Source organism: Chaetodon trifascialis, chromosome 10 (genome assembly GCF_039877785.1).
Source record: "Chaetodon trifascialis isolate fChaTrf1 chromosome 10, fChaTrf1.hap1, whole genome shotgun sequence".
In the NCBI taxonomy this organism is placed as follows: domain Eukaryota; kingdom Metazoa; phylum Chordata; class Actinopteri; order Chaetodontiformes; family Chaetodontidae; genus Chaetodon; species Chaetodon trifascialis.
The window spans coordinates 16,449,187-16,468,107 of NC_092065.1; the positions used below are offsets into that span (position 1 = coordinate 16,449,187).

The 18,921-nt window shown below is 43.5% G+C and overlaps 2 protein-coding genes across 4 annotated transcripts in view; one reads left to right on the plus strand and one right to left on the minus strand.

Moving 5' to 3' along the window:
* Positions 1-9,391, minus strand: part of furinb (furin (paired basic amino acid cleaving enzyme) b) — a 73,725-nt gene extending 64,334 nt beyond the window's left edge. Inside the window, exons 1-2 of one of the 2 annotated variants that reach the window (XM_070972896.1) lie at positions 8,613-9,391; positions 1,537-1,816 (exon numbers count right to left, since the gene is read on the minus strand). In XM_070972896.1, the coding sequence (XP_070828997.1) occupies positions 1,537-1,713 (177 nt within the window). In that variant the 5' untranslated portion in view covers positions 1,714-1,816; positions 8,613-9,391. Of the gene's footprint in view, positions 1-1,536; positions 1,817-7,522; positions 8,322-8,612 lie in introns of those variants that run through there. The other variant, XM_070972897.1, reaches the window with a different exon arrangement.
* Positions 9,392-10,068: 677 nt separating this feature from the next.
* Positions 10,069-18,426, plus strand: accs (1-aminocyclopropane-1-carboxylate synthase homolog (Arabidopsis)(non-functional)). Of its 2 annotated transcripts, none has more exons than XM_070972952.1 (16): positions 10,069-10,290; positions 10,472-11,124; positions 11,225-11,988; positions 12,075-12,134; positions 12,277-12,347; positions 12,491-12,560; positions 13,344-13,410; positions 13,915-14,012; positions 14,172-14,249; positions 14,472-14,572; positions 15,049-15,138; positions 15,247-15,292; positions 15,437-15,578; positions 15,906-16,048; positions 16,127-16,280; positions 16,591-18,426. In XM_070972952.1, exons 2-16 carry the CDS (start codon positions 10,485-10,487, stop codon positions 17,007-17,009), a joined length of 2,943 nt encoding a protein of 980 aa, XP_070829053.1. In that variant the 5' UTR covers positions 10,069-10,290; positions 10,472-10,484; the 3' UTR covers positions 17,010-18,426. The 2 variants fall into 2 exon arrangements, with proteins under 2 accessions (XP_070829053.1, XP_070829055.1); XM_070972954.1 differs by having other exon boundaries at positions 10,203-10,304.
* The last annotated feature ends 495 nt before the right edge of the window (positions 18,427-18,921 follow it).

Genomic DNA, 18,921 nt, shown 5'->3' on the forward strand with positions numbered 1-18,921 from the left:
ATCTCCCCATTAGTCTAGCAGTTTAATGGGGAGAACAGAGATTGAAGATGTCTTCCGTGGTTGGGTGAAATGAGAGAAAGGAGAGATAAACAGGAGAAAGAAAGCCATAAAAGTTTTTTTCTGGGGAAGCGATCACATATGGGGGATATGAGGGAAAGAACTGTCTTGTCTGAAGGAAGAGAGAATTTTTTACTTGCGACATAGCATTGTGTCCCTGGGTGATTGTCTAGAATATATATGTGTTTTCTGTGAGCAGAATATTGAACATTTCATTTTACCACTAAGACTAAAGATTGATTCACTATGTAGAATTCACAGAAGCAATTAGGAGTAAAAGTCTGTTAGGGGCCATTATGCTTAATGTATGCTTTTTTTCACTCCGCACTACAATAGTTTCAGACTGTTGGAACAACCGCAGCAATCCAGATCAATACTAAATGGACTCCAGAGTTAAGTAGAATGTAAGTCCCTTAGACAAGCTCTGTGTTGAGTCACATGGGTGCAATTTAATATAAAAGGGTGGACAATAAAGAGCATTTAATAACGCCACACATCTAATCTCGTCCAGTTTGTCGTAAACCCATGTGACAACTGTTCACTATGATAACGGGGAGTCTAAAAACATCTGGCTTTGCACTCCAGACAAAGCTCTGTCGTTGACAAAATAAAGAAAGCAAAGATAAGCCAGAATTAATTTTGCAAACCTCTCTTTCAGAAAATCCTCTTTATTTGAGGTGGGGGGGGGGGAGTGGGGTGGGAATATGCAGAACCTCCTACGCATATTCCTAAGAAGTAATCCAGAAGGCTGTTCACTGGCGTGTGTAGCACTCAGGCAGCTCCACAAAGACGCATGCAAATGAAGTTAAGTCTCAAGTGGAGCAACAGGGGAAGAGGGGACCAAATAGCGACTCACTGTCAACTGCTGAGCACAAATATGGAAAAGCTTAGCCTTTGAAGCATTTTGCTATTCAAGGGACCTAACACACCACTGAAGGAAGAATAAGTCACTACTACTTCTCCCTCTCCCCCCTCCTAATCTGACTATTGTTTTTCTTTGCCCTATCTGCAAACTGCATGACACAACAGTCCATTTAATTAAAATGACTTGCCAATACCCCCAAAAACCCAGAAGCTAAAGTGGTAGCAATAAAATTAAACTACCTACATCATAATTAAATATAACAACCTTCCTTGAGACCCTGAAATAACAGCCTTATTATTCCTGTCTATTCCTAACACTTCTCAGTAAACACAACTGTCTGCCAGTGTGTTAGGAAGTCGTGCATGCCCCACTTTAAGCTACTAGAAGTGGAGGAGGCCACACTTTTGCAATCAGCTGCACAAACAGGATTGCCTGGAGGTGTCATGCCAGGCTCTCTGATGCTCGGCTTTGATGTACAACAGTTTTGTAACACTGATGTGCACCTACAAGCTGTCTCACGTGGAGTGATATAGATAGTTGAGTCTGAGAGACACCTCTTAAGTGTGTGCATTCAGACAGACACACACACACAGTATACTGTAAGCAGAACTTACATTGCCGTGGTTGATGAAACCATGTTCCCTGGCGATGCGGTCAGCCTCCTCCGGCCCCCCATCAATCTGGACAGCCCAAGCGTTGGTGTAGACCTCTGCAGCATCAATCCATTTCCGCTCTGCTATCAGGAGGACAAGGACTGTCCATAAGTGCAGCAGGGCCACCCTGGCATCCATGAAAAGGAGGACACTTCACAGGGCAGTCTATCCGTCCGTCTGTCACTGCCTTCCAGACAGAGTGGGGCTGCTCTACCTTACAGCAGCAAAGTAGAACAGTGGCCTGGAGATGAGAGGACAGAGCCAGCTATAAACACAAACATGGCCTTCTTAACTGGGTCACTCTTGGGCCTGAATTACTTACTGCAGATAGCATTCAGAAAACAAAGCCAAAACTGCAGCAAAAATAAACAGCACACCCACAGACCTTATCATGCATCATACTTAGCTCACTGTCAACTGTCAAATCCAGAGAAAAAAAATGTCTTCAGAAATGTGCAATGCATTAATATCAGGTCAAAACACAAGACAAGGGCTCTGCCAAAAATGGAATTATTTTTCAATCCTCCCTCATCCTTTTCAGACCTGAAATGGTAATGTATGATAATGATATACGGTAGGCATGTTGCTGCAATACAGGACGAGCTCCAAGCAAACCAATACACAGCAACTTGTGGCAAGGCGTCTGAGGGAGAGGACATTTAAACGCTCACTTAGATGCTGCTCTAAATTTTGCGATATTCCAAAACTGAAATTCAATCAGCTCCTTATTAGGTCTAAGAAGGTACTGTGCAACATATGGCAATTTAAGAGTAAAAAATAAGCGTGATAAAAACTACCGTTATTTGAGCAAAGTTCAAATGAAACAGATTTTCACACGGGAACATTCTGTGAGTTTTAGATTTGTAGCTCTTTGAGTCGCAGGAAAGGAGGCTCTAAGTCACACATAAAAAGGAAGCATGGTAAGTTAACCACCTCTGAGTGAGAAGAAAGATGATAAGGTGTGGGAATCGGCTAAGTACATCAGTTCATCCTAAGAAAGATGAAGAGGAGGGAGGTGATGCAGGCTTAAATAGCTGTCCAGTCTCACTGCTGATCCAAATAACATCGCATCGAACTGCCATCCAGTGAATCAATCCCTGCTCCAAAATGAACTGATGTGAAAAAAGTCACTTAAAGTGTCTTATCTAAGCCTTTTTGAACTGAACAAATTCAAGCCTGCTATGTTCATTTATGACTTTTTGTTTTTTTTTCTGGGAGAAAGTATAAACATGCTCAGCAGGAACAGAAAGGAAATTAGAATGCAGGAAAATAACCGAGCACAGGGACTGGATGTTCTAGACATTTTTTTTTTTTAACATGGCAACGATGGTAAGTCAGTCAGTCACTCCATCTGTCTGTCCAACACTAGCTTGCTCTTGAGCAACATATCTTGACAACTACTAACTACAGATGGTGGAAACAGAAAGGAAACACAACATGAAGTCCCTTAGTAAGGTCTCTAAAATAATGTCAGTGCTCCCCAGGCAAAGACTTGAAATCTGATGGTGATGTGTGGGATCTAACACACCCAAACTCTGCCACAGGTATTTAGTTCAGTTGACTATTGGTACCCATGAAGCCTCCCTAGCAAATATCATCCAGCGTGATAAATGCTGTTGATATTCATTGAATTTATTATTGAATCCTAATGTTTAGGTGACCACCAGGCCAAAGTTAGGCCTGAATATATCAGTACTGAGGGGCAATGGAAATAATTGAGCAGATCCATGCTCCCTGTAAGATGGTACCTTTACTTTGAGAAGTAAATGAAATTTTCACTTGCTCTGACCTTTTGTTATACTGTCTGCTGTCAAGATATCTCAAGATCTATCAGGCAGACTCTCATGATCTTTGCTCAGCAGTTTTAGGCTCCCAAGGAGACAAACCCTTTTTCATTCTACAGACCATGTGGTCTTTCCCCAGTGGTCACCCTCAGGATAAATTTAACATTTTGTCCCCACTCCCTTAAGGCTGTGAGAGCAGCATAATCATTAGTGTGGTGCTCATTCTGTCAAACAGTTTCAAATTGGGGAGTGTAATGAACATCGCAAGCTTTGGGGGCTGCTACGAGGCTTCCGACTTTCAGTCTTGTTAATGGCTTTTTGAAAAACAACAGAAGCCTATGTCTTCTGCAAGGTAAGGCAAACCTGCAGTGGAGCAGACTGTTCCACTGACTGTGACTGAGTGTGTTTATACTCTTCATAAACTCTGAAGGTGAGAGGAAAAAAAATATTTTCACAGTGGATTCCAATTAAGTGGTGGTTATTTTGGCAGCAGGTGGCAGTGTCTGAAAGCAGAAGTCTGCTCACCTCCCAACACTATTGTACTGGTGATATAGATGGCACGTAACTGCAGCTGAAAACAACAAAAGGTGGCACATGGCAGCACAGACAGTCCAGTCATTCTAGGGAACAGTTTAGGGATATGATAACATGATACTGTCTAAGTATAGTATCTTCACAGCCATAGAATACGGCTAAAAACGTCTTTTGGGAAGGTTTTGTGAAACCGGGCTGGAGGATTGTCACAACTGCTTATTGTTAGATTGTGTTAACCTTCTCACAGACAAAAAAATCCTCCCTCTAGTGAGCACATTACCATTCATTATCCACAGAGAATGGGCCCTGTTAAATAGCTGTCCTTTTCTTGTGGACTTGGCAAATAAAACCTACTGATTCTAATGGAAAGAATACCTATTGGCAATTGGCATTCGCATTGTAATTGGTTTGCAGGTAAGCTGTTGTTTTCACTTTCAGTTCTGCCTAAAATCCAAAACAGGGAAGCGTTTCGGAACTTTTTACCAGCACAGAAGATGCCCTCCCCTCCATTCACCCAAACAATTATCCTGTGCTTCTGGGGAGTTACGTGCATCCAAACTATTCAAAGGAGAAGCTCACAGAATACATCTGTGGCTTCACGGATACATTGAGGAGTGGGTGTGATTTGAGCACAGTGGGAGAGGTGGTGGAAACATGACCAGGGGCTGTCACTCTTCCCGGGGTGCAATTCTTCTGAGCTCATTAGATGCTACGCTGGAGTCACAAAAACAGGAGCAGAGGGTCTGCTGTCATCGAGAGGGCTAGAAGAGGGAGGAATAGACAGAGAGAAAGGAAGAGAGAGGGGCGGTATCCCTCCACCATACAGCATTGTGGGAAATAACGAGCACATAATCACACAACGCCCAAAACACCTCTCAAAATGCAGCCTGGAGAGGAGTTAACAAGAGGCTGCTTACTGTTACAATATACATCAAAGGGGAAAAACTGAGAAGAAACTCCAACCTTCAAACCACGGCAGAACTTAACACTTTAGAACTTAAATTACAATGAAAACTGAAAATCAGTTGCATAACCTCGTTCAACATTAGTACCACACTCCAGTAAGTGTGCCAGTGGATATGCAGGGGTTGAAAAGTGACCTGAGCTATGTTAAAATAACACGATAACTATCAATTACAAATTCAGCACCTTGTGCTTCAAGCTATTGACAAATGCCCAAATGTAGTTTAGTATCTCATGGTGATTAGGGTGGTGAGACATTGTGATCAAAGATGCCTGTTCAAAAACCACTCTCTCTCTCTGATGGGGCAGCACAGTGGTAGCAGCCACAACAGGTTGTTCCTATCAAAATACATTGCTTAGATGTTCTGTTTAAAGATTTCATAACGAGCAATCCTCTTGTCTGGCTCGCAACAACAACTGAGGTGCCCTGGAGGAGCACAGTTCACCCCCAAACAGCTCCGGTGGAGCTGCTCCGTGGCCGGCAGAACAAGACTGTGTTGCACAAACTAACCACAGAGCGATTCCTATCCTGTGTCGCCCCCTCACTATTCAACTCCACTGAGAAGAGGAGGAGATGGATCAGCAATGCGTCAGCACTCTGCATCCATTATTGTCTTGATATCATCAATAAGCCCCTGGGCAACAGCTTCGACACTGCTGGATATTCTACCCGCTCGCACCTTTGAAGAACACTAGTTTTTCATATCTGTTATGAGCCAGACAACTGAAAACTGATTAGCAAGATCTGAGAAGAATATTGATATACAGTAATATCAATATAATAATATTAATTCTGGCTCAACATGTTGGCTTTTGCTGATCTTACAAGCTACAATAAAATGGTTTGAACCGTATTGTGAGCGAAAGCTACAGCCTGACAGACACATCAGCAGGAGGCATTTCTGGCAGTTGTCAAGGCTAAAAACAAGGCTTACCTAGTGTAATACAGACCACCTTTTGGCCTGTGCCTTGGCTCAGAAACTGACTTCATAGAAAGGCTTTAATCAGAGCATTTGCAGATTAATTCCATACCCAATATGTTGTGATCCACTAAAGTTAGGCATGACAGGAGATGAATAAATCCTCATTTTTGTTATATTGGCTGCCATCTTGACTTCAAGCCTTGCATAGATCTGCCCTCTACTTAGTGCACTTTTTATGATATAAAAATGATTTATGTTTTTATGATAATTTAACCATACTTAATTTATATTCATAATTTTAATTTATATTTATATTTATAGTTATCATTATAATTTAATAATTACATTTCAATGATGTTTACCTTCATATTTTATATTTACTGTTACTGCCATCTTACATAATCAAGCTTCTGGCCCAAATGTAAAATGTTTGACCTCAGTACAAATCTTTGCCACAACTCTTTAATAACCAAATCTGAGGGATGCTTGCCAAGGAATTTACATAAAAAATAAGATCAGTCATTACATTATTACTTCTTTCAACACTCTGAAACACCCATATTGGTATTGGCCTCAAATATCCAGTATCTGTCAGTTGTAGCTGAGTGAAATGATTAATGAATGACTACCTGCTTGGCTCTCTATTTCACTGCTGATTAAAACACCATCAGTTTCGCCTATAATCTTATCACGTTATCAATATCATGGCACTGAGCCAAACACATAATATTTGATTTCAAAAGCACAGCCCAGCACTAGATCTACCTTGTGTAAAGAACTGGACTTGAGACCAGAAAGCTGCCAGTTTGATTTTCCTACCCGTGTGGAAAATGTGTATATCCTGGAAACAACTTGACCCCCAGCAGCACCAGAGAAACTGCTTGCTGAACAGCAGCACACGCCTACAGTTACATGAACATGTCCAACAGTGCAAATGATTGGTATCTGACAAACAGCATGTGCATTCAATTAACTTTCTCTACATAAGTATCACTCATAATATATGCAATAAACATAATAACAGATATATTCTTGATGGCGATGAACAGGCCATTTCCATTGCGAATGACAAGCACACGAAGCTGTGACAGACCATATGCAGCACTCCAGCTCTATTTCAGGCTGCCCACCAGCCAAATCAACACCCACCATGTGCTCTGGGCTGCCCTCTCAGAGAAAAAAAAACAAGGCACAGGAGAGAACTGCAGCATTTGTTAAGTACCACTGACAGCCAAGCATCCTCTCCTGAGAGGGAAATTTGCTCCAAGTTACAGTGCGACTGGAGAACCAGAGGCACTGCTCAGGCATGTTGTGCTCTGTCAGGACAGCAGTACACCACTGGAAATGAGCTGTACGGCCATCATTTGAAGCACACGGTAAAGTGAGCAACGACGCTGTGACCGAGTACCACTAAAGCCTGATCCATCTTAGCTCCCGCTGTCTATGAGCTGCGGAGATGGAAAAGCCTGATAAAATGTTGTCGAGGGCAGCAGCAATGTGTCCAGGAGAAAGAATCAATTCTGTAAGTAATGTCCCACAGAGGGATCCAACCCAATTTTTCACAGCCATCTGAATCTTGGCATTGTTCCCTGTGTCAAACCTCCTCTCATCCACAACACTCTCTGCCCTAGTTTATAGATGAGTTATATTGTTGACAAGTTTGTCTACCGACTTCTCTCTCCTCCACTGCATTCCTGCTTTATGCTTCTTATTAAATGTGTGCACTGCCAACTGAAGAATTACCAGTATTGTTAAACCCAGCACCGGTGACGAATCAACAGAGCTGGAAATGTGGTGTCGAGGGCGAAGTGTGTACGTGAAGCGCTCAGTCCGACATCCTCTGGAGACAAAACAAATAGAGCTGCAATGACTAATCGATAAGCTGTCCACTATTAATCAACTAATTTGATAATTGGGTTGAGTAATTAAAAAACAGTCAAAATTATCTTATTCCAGTTATTTCAGTGTGCATATTTTCTGTTTTTTTCCTCCTCTATGAGAGCAAACTGGTTATTTTTGGGTTGTGGGTGAGATATTCAAGGACATCAGCTCGAGAAACGATTAACTGATTGAGAAAATAACTGACAGATGAATTGACCATGACAATAATCGTTAGTTGCAGCCATAATAAACATAACGCAGGACCAACCCTTTTAATAACTTTGATCTCTTAACTGGCCTAGGCAACATTTAAGCCTAATAAATATGGATCCAAAAGATTAGTTTCATGGGATAATCTTTGCAGTGGTGAGGCAGTGTAATCCCATCCAGGAGGAAACTTGCTGTGAGCCTCCAGCCTAGCTGGTGACCTTGACTTCCTCCCTTGTTGAGATCCCAGTGGGAGTTGCACAGAAGGTGGAACATAACAACGGCAACCAGAGGACAAGACAGTACGAGTTAGATCACTTAAAGTTTAGTTATCCTGCGTGTTGGTTCAAAGCAAGATCACACTTGGCTTTCCCTAAAACAGACACACATACCTGAGGCCAGTGTGAGCAGGAATGGAGCCAAATCTAAAGAATGTCTGCCTCACCGAAGCAGAATTAACTGAAATTTATTACAGCAATTCCCACTTTACCCGGATAAAAGCGCTTGATGAGGGGTTTATGAAGGCTTCAGGGTGAATAAGAAAGAAAGAAAGAAAGAAAGAAAGAAAGAAAGAAAGAAAGAAAGAAAGAAAGAAAGAAAGAAAGAAAGATGTAAGAGAGTGGGTGCAGTGGAGACGGAGGGAAAGGAGGGAAGCAGAGCATAAAATCTGTATATACAGAGTCCAACGAGACGTGCTGCAGAAAACAACAGTATGAACACAACAACAAACATGCCGTCATCTTACCAACAATAAACTTCAGAGAGGAGACGCGGCGGACCAAGGCTGGTCAAATGTCGGGCTAAGTCATGTCTCCTCCAACAAGGAAAAAAGGTCCACCTATACAGGATGAAGAAAGCCTGTTGTCCAGACTGGGGATGGATTTACCTGACTGGGGAGACGGGCGAGAGCTGTCGGCAGCGCCGGCAGAGACTTTATGCTGAAATAGCCCTCATGCTTTCCGCAAATACTCCCATTGTTCCCACCCACTCTGCCACGGCTCCCCTCCCCGCTTTGAACACATCTAACTCGTGGCTTTTACACAAACTACGATGCCAACAAGACTCGAGACGTCATTGCCTCCTCTTCTCCCTCCGGATGGAGACTCCCCTTTCTCCTGCGCTTGACTTTCAACTTTACATCTAACCTCACGCTGTACGTCCTCGACTTGGTCCGGGAGATGAATAATAATGCTATCCGCACACACCCATTCTCCTCCAGAAGCGCTGAATTCAACTATCCGGTCTTGCGTGCCATCCGCCACCAACTTGCCTCCACCACCGCCATGGTTAACGTATATTTTTTTTTCCCAGTTAACTTCACCCGTCGCACCCAGATATTTCTTTAGTTATTTCTCGCGGCTTGGCTGCTGGCGAGAGTATGCCGACATTAATTCATACACGTAAAGTAAAATACACACATAGACAAAAGGGAAAATGAAGGGCTGCGTGCCAATACAATATAACGGTTCACTACTGGATGGAGATGACAACAAACTGCCACAGACCCTTTTCTCCAGGAAATACGTCACGTTGGGAACCGACTGGACTGTCGCGTGTGCTTGATTCATTATACCGTGGTCGTTGAATGGGGCGGGTCACCGTTTTATGTGTCAGGCGAAGCAGGAACAACCTTACCTAAAGTCACGTTTATCCACCTGTTATTCCACAATAACAGTTCACCTTCTTTAAAGCAGGAAACATATTAATTTGTGGCATGACATAAACTTATAAGTCCATGTAAAATTTCCGTAAAAAGTATTCATTCAATCAAAAAACATGTCTTTAATAACAGCATGTCAGTTCATAGCGTTAGAAAAGCTAAGGGAACACGCTTTGTTAGAAGGGCGGTTGTTTGTATTGTTTTCAAGCGCTGTCATGGTTATTTTATTGTTGCAAATGTATTCCGGCGTACGCCTATTTCAAAAACACGCATCCTTGATTCCCCACGTAGCTGATTTGTTTCGCTGTGTGTGACCGCCATCTTGTGGATCTGTGTTCAACTTACACAAATGGACAAGACAACACACCGTACGGTAGAGGGGGCCATAACACAAAGCTCTTGGTTTGACTCTGACTCGCATGGTTGTCTACCCCGTTACAGCCTGGTATGAGTGAAATCCAGCCCGCTTTCAGTAGCCCCCCCCTCCGCGTTAACACGGACCAAAGTTATCCCGGAATAAGGACAGCACGCATGTGCCGTCAACCCGGATGTGGATATTTTGTACGCGTCTGTTCACCATCTCACGAAGTTATGACAAATTTGCTGTTAAGAATGATTTGTATATTTTAGCACCGGCTGGACAAAGCCTTGCCATTCCAAACCGGTCCGAACCGGGTTAACCAGCCGTGACATGTGTGGACCTGCGTGGATGTCACATCTGAGTGACAGCTCTGTTTCCGAAGAGCTGCACTTTTGATTCACGGTGAGAGAACACAAGTGCGGAAAATAACCCTCATATATTTACTGTTTACACAAAGTATTACAATTAGCAATACACGTGAGCCCTGTAGGCACCGACGTTTCTTTGTGTTCCTGCCGTGAGGATAGCAGAGGTCGGCTGCTAGTCTTTCTTCGTGTCATCCTCTCATCATCCTGTGTTACAGAATAACTTAAAGGATGGACTTTCGCGGCAGGAGGCACGAGCGAGGCAGCAACTGGACCGACCCGGAGATCGTGGAGCTGCTCCAGCTGTGGTCCGATGAGTCCGTCCAGATCGAACTGGAGAGCTCGCTGCGGAACCAGCGTGTATTTGACCGCATAGCCCACATCTTGCGCGAAAAGGGCATCTACCGCACAGGTGACCAGTGCAGGGAGAAAATCAAAAAGATGAAGCTGGAGTACCGCCGCATTAAGGACAACCACAAAATGAGGTCTTGGAAGTTCTATGATGTGATGGACAGGGTGCTGGCGAACCGACCGGCCATCACCTACTCCTCCCTGGGCGGGGCTGTCATAGCTCAACAGGTGTTCCAGAGCCCCGGAGGGCCTGACCCATACCTGCAGGGAGCTCCAGCAGGCTCCTTTGGCCCTGTGTCCTCAGGCGGCTTTCTGTTTGGTCAGCCTCCAAAAACTGGAGATCCGCTGGATATTAAATGTGAAGATGTTGATGAGAGCATGCTGAACGCAGGTGTCGCACCCCCAGAGATGTACTATGGATCTGGGGATGAACAAGAAACTGATGGGCAGTCTCTACTGGGGCCTGAGGACACTCTGGGGCGAGGAGAGAGCTCAACAAATACGAGAATCTCACCTTCAGGTTGTCAGTTCAAATACTGTTGTTGTTACTATTATTCATAACCATAAGGTTGGAAAGTTAGAGGCAGTTGAAAAGTTATTTCTCTTTTTCATGTCCTCAGGTTTCAGTGACCTGAACATTTCTGGTTCTGCTGCAGCAGCCACCCAGGCTGCCAGTGGTCCTGTGCAACAAAACACATGTGAGCAGCCCAGAAAGGAGGGCTGTCATCCCCCTGCCTCTGTGAGGCAGAGGAAGCGTCGCCGGGGTGGAAAGTCATCATGGGGCCACGGGGGTGCGAGATGTGGCAGTGAGGGCTGCCTGGATAAAGCCCTGGCCCGCTTCCTGGACTGGCAGCAGTCAGCAGAGGAGCGTCTCCTCTCCCTGGAGGAGGCGCGACTGGAGAGGGAGTTGCAGGCCGAGGAGCGCAGGGAACAACAGGAGGAGAGGAGGGCTGAGCAGGAGCGTCAGCATGAGCTCCGTCTGTTCAGCATGCTCACAGGAGCATTGGTTGCTGTCAGACAGGGAGCCCCAGCCACTGAGACAACGCCGGCCGACCCCTCCTTCTCACCCCGGGCTCATCTGTCAGCTTCACTGATGACCACAGCCGCCCCCTCCGCCTCATCATCTTTATCTCAGCCACCCTCGGAAGCTCCCACAGTGCAGGCCGCTTCCACTCAGGAGACAATAAAGTCAAAACCGCCCACATCTGCCAGAGCCTGCAAAATGTCTCAGAATGTTTTGGCAACAGTGAGAGCTGCAGACGCTCCCGGCCCGAGCCTGTACCTCTCCAGCCGTGGGAACAGCATCCGACAGCAGCAAGGCATTCTGCAGGAGGGCTTTATCCAATACGGACTTGACAAATACCACGACACAGATAACCCTGATGTGAGTCTGTGTCATGTAGTAAATAGCCATCTGTCAGAAACCATAATGATTATTCATAAGGGCTTCCTCTTTTTCCTCACTCCCAGGGTATAATTAACATGGGTACCAGTGAGAACAAACTTTGCTATGACCTTCTTCATAAACGGGTAAGATTAATGCAATCACATCCTGGTGGTGATGATATAATGCCGCAGTGTAGTGTCCTGTAATACATGTCTGCCACATAACATCATTCTAAATTATTCTGCCTGCATTCTCAAATGAATTTCATTTTCCTCCCCGCTGCAGCTGACCAAGCCTGACATGCTGCATATCGACCCATCTCTGTTGCAGTATTCAGACTGGAGGGGACACACATTGTAAGAGATTAAAGTGGGCTTTTATTTTCATTTGAAATGAGAGGCACGTTTGTCAAGTGGCTCGTAGTGAAGCCACATTTCAACCAGGCCCAACCAAGCAAACACAAACCGTCTTCCAACCTTTCTGCCTCGCTCTCTTCCAGCCTGAGAGAGGAGGTTGCAAAGTTCCTGACTCTCTACTGCCGTTCCCCAAACCCACTGAAAGCTGACAACGTGAGTTAAGATTATTGCCCTGAATGTGTAAGCCAAGTACAGTCATTTGAATATACTATGTAATATAATATGATGCTGAATATTGTATATAGAGAAGGTGACAATAATGTCTAGCTTGTAATATATTAAAAGCAAAGAGTGTGCGGAAAGCATATAAACAGCAGAGGTGGGAAATACCAACACACAATTACTCACACACTGTAGGCACAGTTACTGTTCACTGTGGTCACACACACACACACACACACGCTCTCTGCACGCAACTGTGCCTACAGTGTGTGAGTCACTGTGTGTTTTCCACCAGGTAAAAGATGTGATTAATCTCCATGAATTTAAAGCACTGAATACAAGTACATCTAAAGTTAAACGCGTTTTCCACGACAATGCGTAGATTTTCCTTTGGATTCCTGTAATTTGTGTGATGAAGTTTCCCTTCTCATGACTGATGCAGATGTCCAGCAAATTGTGTAAGTACTAACAAATAAGCCTTTAAAAAATGTTCCATAGTGCTGCTGCAGGAGAGACTCCAGATTATAGCCATTCATTTTCAGAAATGAAGGCAGTGGATTCGATTCATTTATTTGATTAACCTTGTAATGATTATCAAGATGCCAAATGTTGCAACTGAACTCACACAGCTTTTTTAAGGGTAAGCAATTTAATTTGCAGATGTAATGAATGGCTCTTTTAGTGGGTGGGTGAGTTTGTTTCATATTTATCAGGCCTCCCTTGGTGCCTTAATTAGGGTCTTTCATAACACAGTGGATGTGTGTGTTTGTTCAGGTTGTGGTGATGAACGGTTGTGGTTCGCTCTTCTCATGTATTGCGGCGGTCATTTGTGACCCCAAAGGTAAGTTCAGAATGCACTGACACACGCACACACACACAATACATCAATATCTATTCTGTATGAGAACAAATGTGTGTACAGTAGTAACAGGAAAACTGCCTGTTTTTGCCCGTTTTGTATTAAAAATGATCCTCATGTAACGTATAACAGAGTGAGGGGAAGTTGTAGCATAATTATTCAAGCTCAACACCTTTTCAAAATTATTTAGACAGACTCAAGCAGCAGCTCCATGTTCATGCATTTACTACCAACGTTTGTGCAAGTATGCCTCTCAAATTTAGCAGATTTTACTCACTGAAAGCAACCACTAATAACCTAACCTACCTAACCTACAACTTAAGTTGTAGCTTATATTGGTCAATGAGGATTGGCCATTAATACATATATGGTAGGTTTGTATGCGCTTGTACACAAGGAGTTCTGTGTCGTGACAGTTTGCCAGGAGATGGTGTACATGTGTTTGTATTTAGATGTGATGTGGTCATTGTGTTTTGCATGTTGCAGATGCCATTCTCATCCCTACTCCTTTCTACGGTGTCATCACTGAGGATCTACAGTTGTACAGCGACGTCAAGCTCTTTCATGTTCCTCTTGACTGTGAGGTAGGAACACAGAGCCTGATTCACTTGCAGTGCTTGTGTTTAAAATGTTTCTTTGGCATACACTAATTGTATAAATTCACTTCTATGTTTTTTGATCTCACACGGTGTCAGTTGTCCAATGTGGATGCTGATATATTTTATTGTATTATTTATTTACAGGCAGATGGCAAAGACACTCGACCCTTCCACCTCACTGTAGGGAAATTAGAAGAAGGCCTGGAAAGGGCAAAGCAAGAGGTTATTTATGAATGCATTTTTTTCTGAAGCACTTGCCCTTAATGAATACTTAAAGAAAGACCGAACCACTCCAAAAATGCTCTGGCAGAGGTCTTAGTTTAGATAAATGCCTTGGCTGCTCTGTTTCTCTCAGTGATTTGTTTTTCAGCTTCATCTCCATAAAGGCTGTGGAGATACTGTATATCACTTTATATTTACTTAGAAACTGTCCGTCTTCTTTAGGGCTTGATCATTCGAGCTGTTATTCTGATGAACCCCCACAACCCTCTGGCTGAGATCTACACCCCGAAGGAGATGCTTGCCTTCCTGGAGTTTGCCAAAAGGTGTGTTTGCCCCACTTCTTTCTCATGCTGTGGCCTAACACTGTAATCCTCCTGGTCTGCAGTCCTGTGGCTCCTTTAAGCACAGTGTCACTTCCTAGTGTGAACTCTTTTACTTTACGCTTGAGAGCTCCCTCCTGCGTGTGGAATATCAAGCGCTCTTGATGGAGTTTTATCACCTCTCTTAACCATCGGCATATTGTCAAGTGCAGCCATGTGCCAAGGAGTCTCCTGCATCATCTATTGTTTTCTAAATGATCTTGCCAGAGTAATTCCCTCCGAAGACCCTTGCAGGCACTGAGCTGTTGTAACCATAAACCACGGTGCTCTTCCCTTGATGTAGGACATTGAAGGAAGCATTTTATATTTATGTTGCATTTTCTTTGTCATTAACAATCATTAGCAATATAAGGCCTAGGCTTATTAACGCTGCTCTGTATACATTCATTAACTTTCTCCTCCTTCATTTCCCAATTTAGAAATGAGCTCCACGCCATCGTAGATGAAGTGTACATGCTGACAGTCCTTGATGAATCTGTCACCTTTCACAGTGTCCTCAGTGTAGACAGGTATTGGGTGAACCTAACCTCTGTGTGATTACTCTATTAGACCCTTAATCATAACAACCGAAGCCGAAGACAGCCTCTTAACTGCTAACGATGTGCTCTTATTTTCAGTTTGCCCGACCCTCAGAGGACACATGTGATGTGGGGGGTGAGCAAGGTACGAACTGTGCTGAGCTCTGTGACAGTGTGAGGCTGTGAGACTTTTTATAATCCTGCTGACAGTACAGTGAAATCTCACTTCTTTTCAGTGGGTGTTTGCTGTCACAGTTCTTCTTCATTGGCATCATCTTGTTGTTTCTAGGACTTTGCAATGGCAGGAATCAGAATAGGCACGCTGTACACTGAGAACAGGGACCTTGTGGAGGCTTTGGCCCAGATGGGCTCATTCCACGGTATCTCTGGGACCACCCAGCACCAGATAGCACAGCTGCTTCAGGACAGAGGTATGGATCCAAGCATGCTTTTGTGAACACAAGCGGGAAAATAACCCTCAGATCAGTCAGAATTCATGCTAATGCACACAGTTCTCCTTGAACAAGGCAAGCAGGCTTTTTTGGTTTAATTTCAAAGATGGAAATTATTTTGGATGCAAGCTTTTCAGCAATCCAAAAAATGTGCTTCCAAGCTTTTCCCCTGCTCTCGATAGGTGTCGTTGCCTTTTTTTAGCCTCATCTGATATGATAGCAGCACAGCATGGGGCTCTGCCGCACAGAGATTTGTGACATTTAATTTACACGTGCCTGTTGTCACCTCACTCCTTCATGCTCTAGAGTGGATCAACGAGGAGTTTTTGCCCAAGAACAGATGCAGGCTGAAGGCTGCTCGCAGTCACCTGACAGGAGAGCTGCAGGCGATGGCCATCCCCTACCTGGACAGGCCTGCTGCACTGTACGTCTGGGCTGACCTCAGAAAGGTACCGAGATACTGAAATGTCAGGGCTGATATTTTCCCATGTGCTCGATGTGTCACCTCTGTCTCTCCATTTTGGTAGTACCTCAGAGAGCCTTCATTTGAGGAGGAGCTGTCTCTGTGGAGGTGTTTCCTCAAACACAAGGTGGTTTTGAGCTGTGGTCAGGCCTTCTCCTGCTCCACCCCCGGCTGGTTTCGCATCGTCTTCTCAGTCCAACAGCACCGCCTACAGCTCGGTCAGTGTATGGTGTAATATACGCACACGGCATACTTTTGAACTTTTCTTGTCCACTGGATTGTTCAGCTTCTCTCCAGCTTAAAATTATATGTTGAAAAAAAGGTTTTCCATTAGTGCTCTTTTGTGTGTTATTTCCTCTAATTCCCATTTTCTATATTAAACAAGACATTGATTAGATCGTATCTATTATTGCATTTATTCAGTCAATGGTTTGAGTTATTCCAGGTCATCTTTTGCTTTGTGTCTTTAACTAAGTATCGATCGGATGATAGTTACTGACTTGTTCTGTTGATGTTTTGTGTTATCAGGCCTGAAGCGAATTAGGGAGGCTTTGAAAGACATTGGAGAGAAAAGCACCAGCCCTGATTCACACTCTATCAAAGAGACCAGCAGGGAGGGCATAAAAGCAGTGAAAGAGGACAGTGCAGATTCAGACAATGCTGCGATTGTCAATTCAACATCATCACCCCAGAGCAAGTCATCCGACCAGCTGAAAGAGAAGGATAGCCCTGTTCCTGACACAGCCTTGCTGGCCACTGAGGAGTTTGTGTTGCTGGACTGCCAAGCATCGAAGCCCACAGAGGGTCTGGACTCTCTGATTGGGACTCTCAGGCACCAGATCCGCTCCTCTGATTGGCTGGAGAAAAACACTCCAGAGCTGTCTGCCGGAGAGGACCCAGAGATTCTTGATGTATTCAAGGCCCTGCTGCAAAGAGCCAGAAAGTAAGCTTAGGATAAACTGGTGCGAATGGAGCTGCCAAATTTCAAGAGGCAGCACTTCAAGCATCCCTCTTATTCCCTGAGTTTATGGAGAGAAGCTTGACACACAAACACCTGACACAAGGTCAAATCTGATGCCTATTTCTGAGCGAAGAGGAAACACAGCTGAGAAGAGGATAAGGAGGAGAGGAGAAGAAATGTAATGCAGGCAAGGCCTGGATGGAAGAACACGACGGAGTACTTTGCTATCTGCATCTCGAGGCCTTATTTTTAAGCTGCTGAGGGAAACGGCCTTGGTTTTTTTTTAATCCAGACTCAAAAGTTTTATGTTTACTTACTCAAATTCTATGTGAATGCCAAATGTAAATGAACCAAAATCAGCCATGTTCTACTCATAGACGTTTTAAGCCTCTTAAGGGGAGACAATACAGGTGAAACAGCTCAATCACCAAAATAAATGTTGGCATTGTCCTTTTATGCAACGCACGGATATGTTGAAACTTTTCGTTTCTTTACGTTCAACTTTGATGTGGTACATATGAAACGTTCGCAGAAACGAACAATGGCAACACATTGTTCCGATGATTGGTCAATTTTGTGAGTCTGAGCTCCTCTGCTCCCATAGGATGTCTTTAGACTAGTGGAAAGAAAATGTACAAAATACACCTTAGATGTTTGTTTTAGTTCAGTTTTCTGCATATGTATGCAAAGTAGTGCGTATTAATAGTGAATGACTCCTTTGCATATTCAAACCTAAGATTTCAGAAAACTTGGAATAAAAAATTGACTTGAAATAAGTAATAGCTTCATGATAGTATATATTTTCTTTTACCTTACCCTGTTCACCTGTAGTGTCTTATTTCTTGCCTAAAAATGTATGGAATCTTATAAGGCATGTCTTAAAAAGGTGTTTTTCTCCTCCTCTGAGCCAGAAATCTCAACTTCAGGACTTCAGCAGCACTTAAATGCACCAAACTTTCCATGTCTATCTATATTCTGAAGGTTTTTACAGGAGGGTTTGTTCATATATCATTCATAGCCTGATTTAGAAAACATTGTAGTCCTAAAAACAAGGGAAAATGGATTTTTTTTTTATGGCTGTTGGCAGTATTTTCTTATTCACGGCGTGATAAAAGAGATATCCAAAATTCCCTTTGTAAAAACCTTTGACTTTAATATGTGAACAAAACAAAGCCACACCTTTGAACTTTCCTTGATCCAATATTTAGATTTCTGTTCTGGAGGCTTATCATTTGCATATGTAAACAAGTTTCATGGTGATATCTATTAGTTTTTTACTCTTCACCTTTAGTGTCTCCCCTTAATTTGAATTGTACATTATTATAATGCACTTTATTTTATCAGAATGTAGTGTACTTTCTGTAAAGCCAATGATCTGTGAATAAAGGAAAGAATTAATCTGACTTTATTTGGCTATAATCTTTCTTTTAGAGCAAAATCTGATAAATACCGTGACTTATCTTCTATGTACACATTTCTTTTAAGATGTCGTCTGTCTTATTTTGTATTCAGCGTGCTCTGAAGGCATTTCAGTGTGACATTTTTCAAAGTTCCTTTGGGGTGGTCTGTGGGCGCCCTTTCGTTGCAGTAAAGGAAAGCGAAGGGTGGGTAGTTTCGTGACGAAAGGGGAGCAACATCTGAGGTTGAAAACGACATCAACCACAACACATTGTGCCCCACTGTGATCACTTGAGAGTAGGATTTCCTTAAATGTTATGACCTGCTGACACCCCCCACACAGTTTCTGCATTTGATATAAACAAATGTCAGAGTGGTTACAGAGTATCTCAGGACTGTCAGGGGATTTTAGACTTTTTGACTTCCCTTTAACGTGCAGTTAATCTTCATTCCTTGTCACTTACTGCTAGACAAACTTCTGCTTCCTTAAACACTGAATG

What these genes read in the sequence shown, in the direction of transcription:
- accs (XM_070972952.1), top strand. Translation starts at nt 10,485, where the DNA reads ATGGACTTTCGCGGCAGGAGGCACGAGCGAGGCAGCAACTGGACCGAC. An exon ending in TGGAAAGGGCAAAGCAAGAG is followed by an intron (nt 14,250 to 14,471) that starts GTTATTTATGAA and finishes CGTCTTCTTTAG; the next exon opens with GGCTTGATCATTCGAGCTGT. An exon ending in ACAGCTGCTTCAGGACAGAG is followed by an intron (nt 15,579 to 15,905) that starts GTATGGATCCAA and finishes TTCATGCTCTAG; the next exon opens with AGTGGATCAACGAGGAGTTT.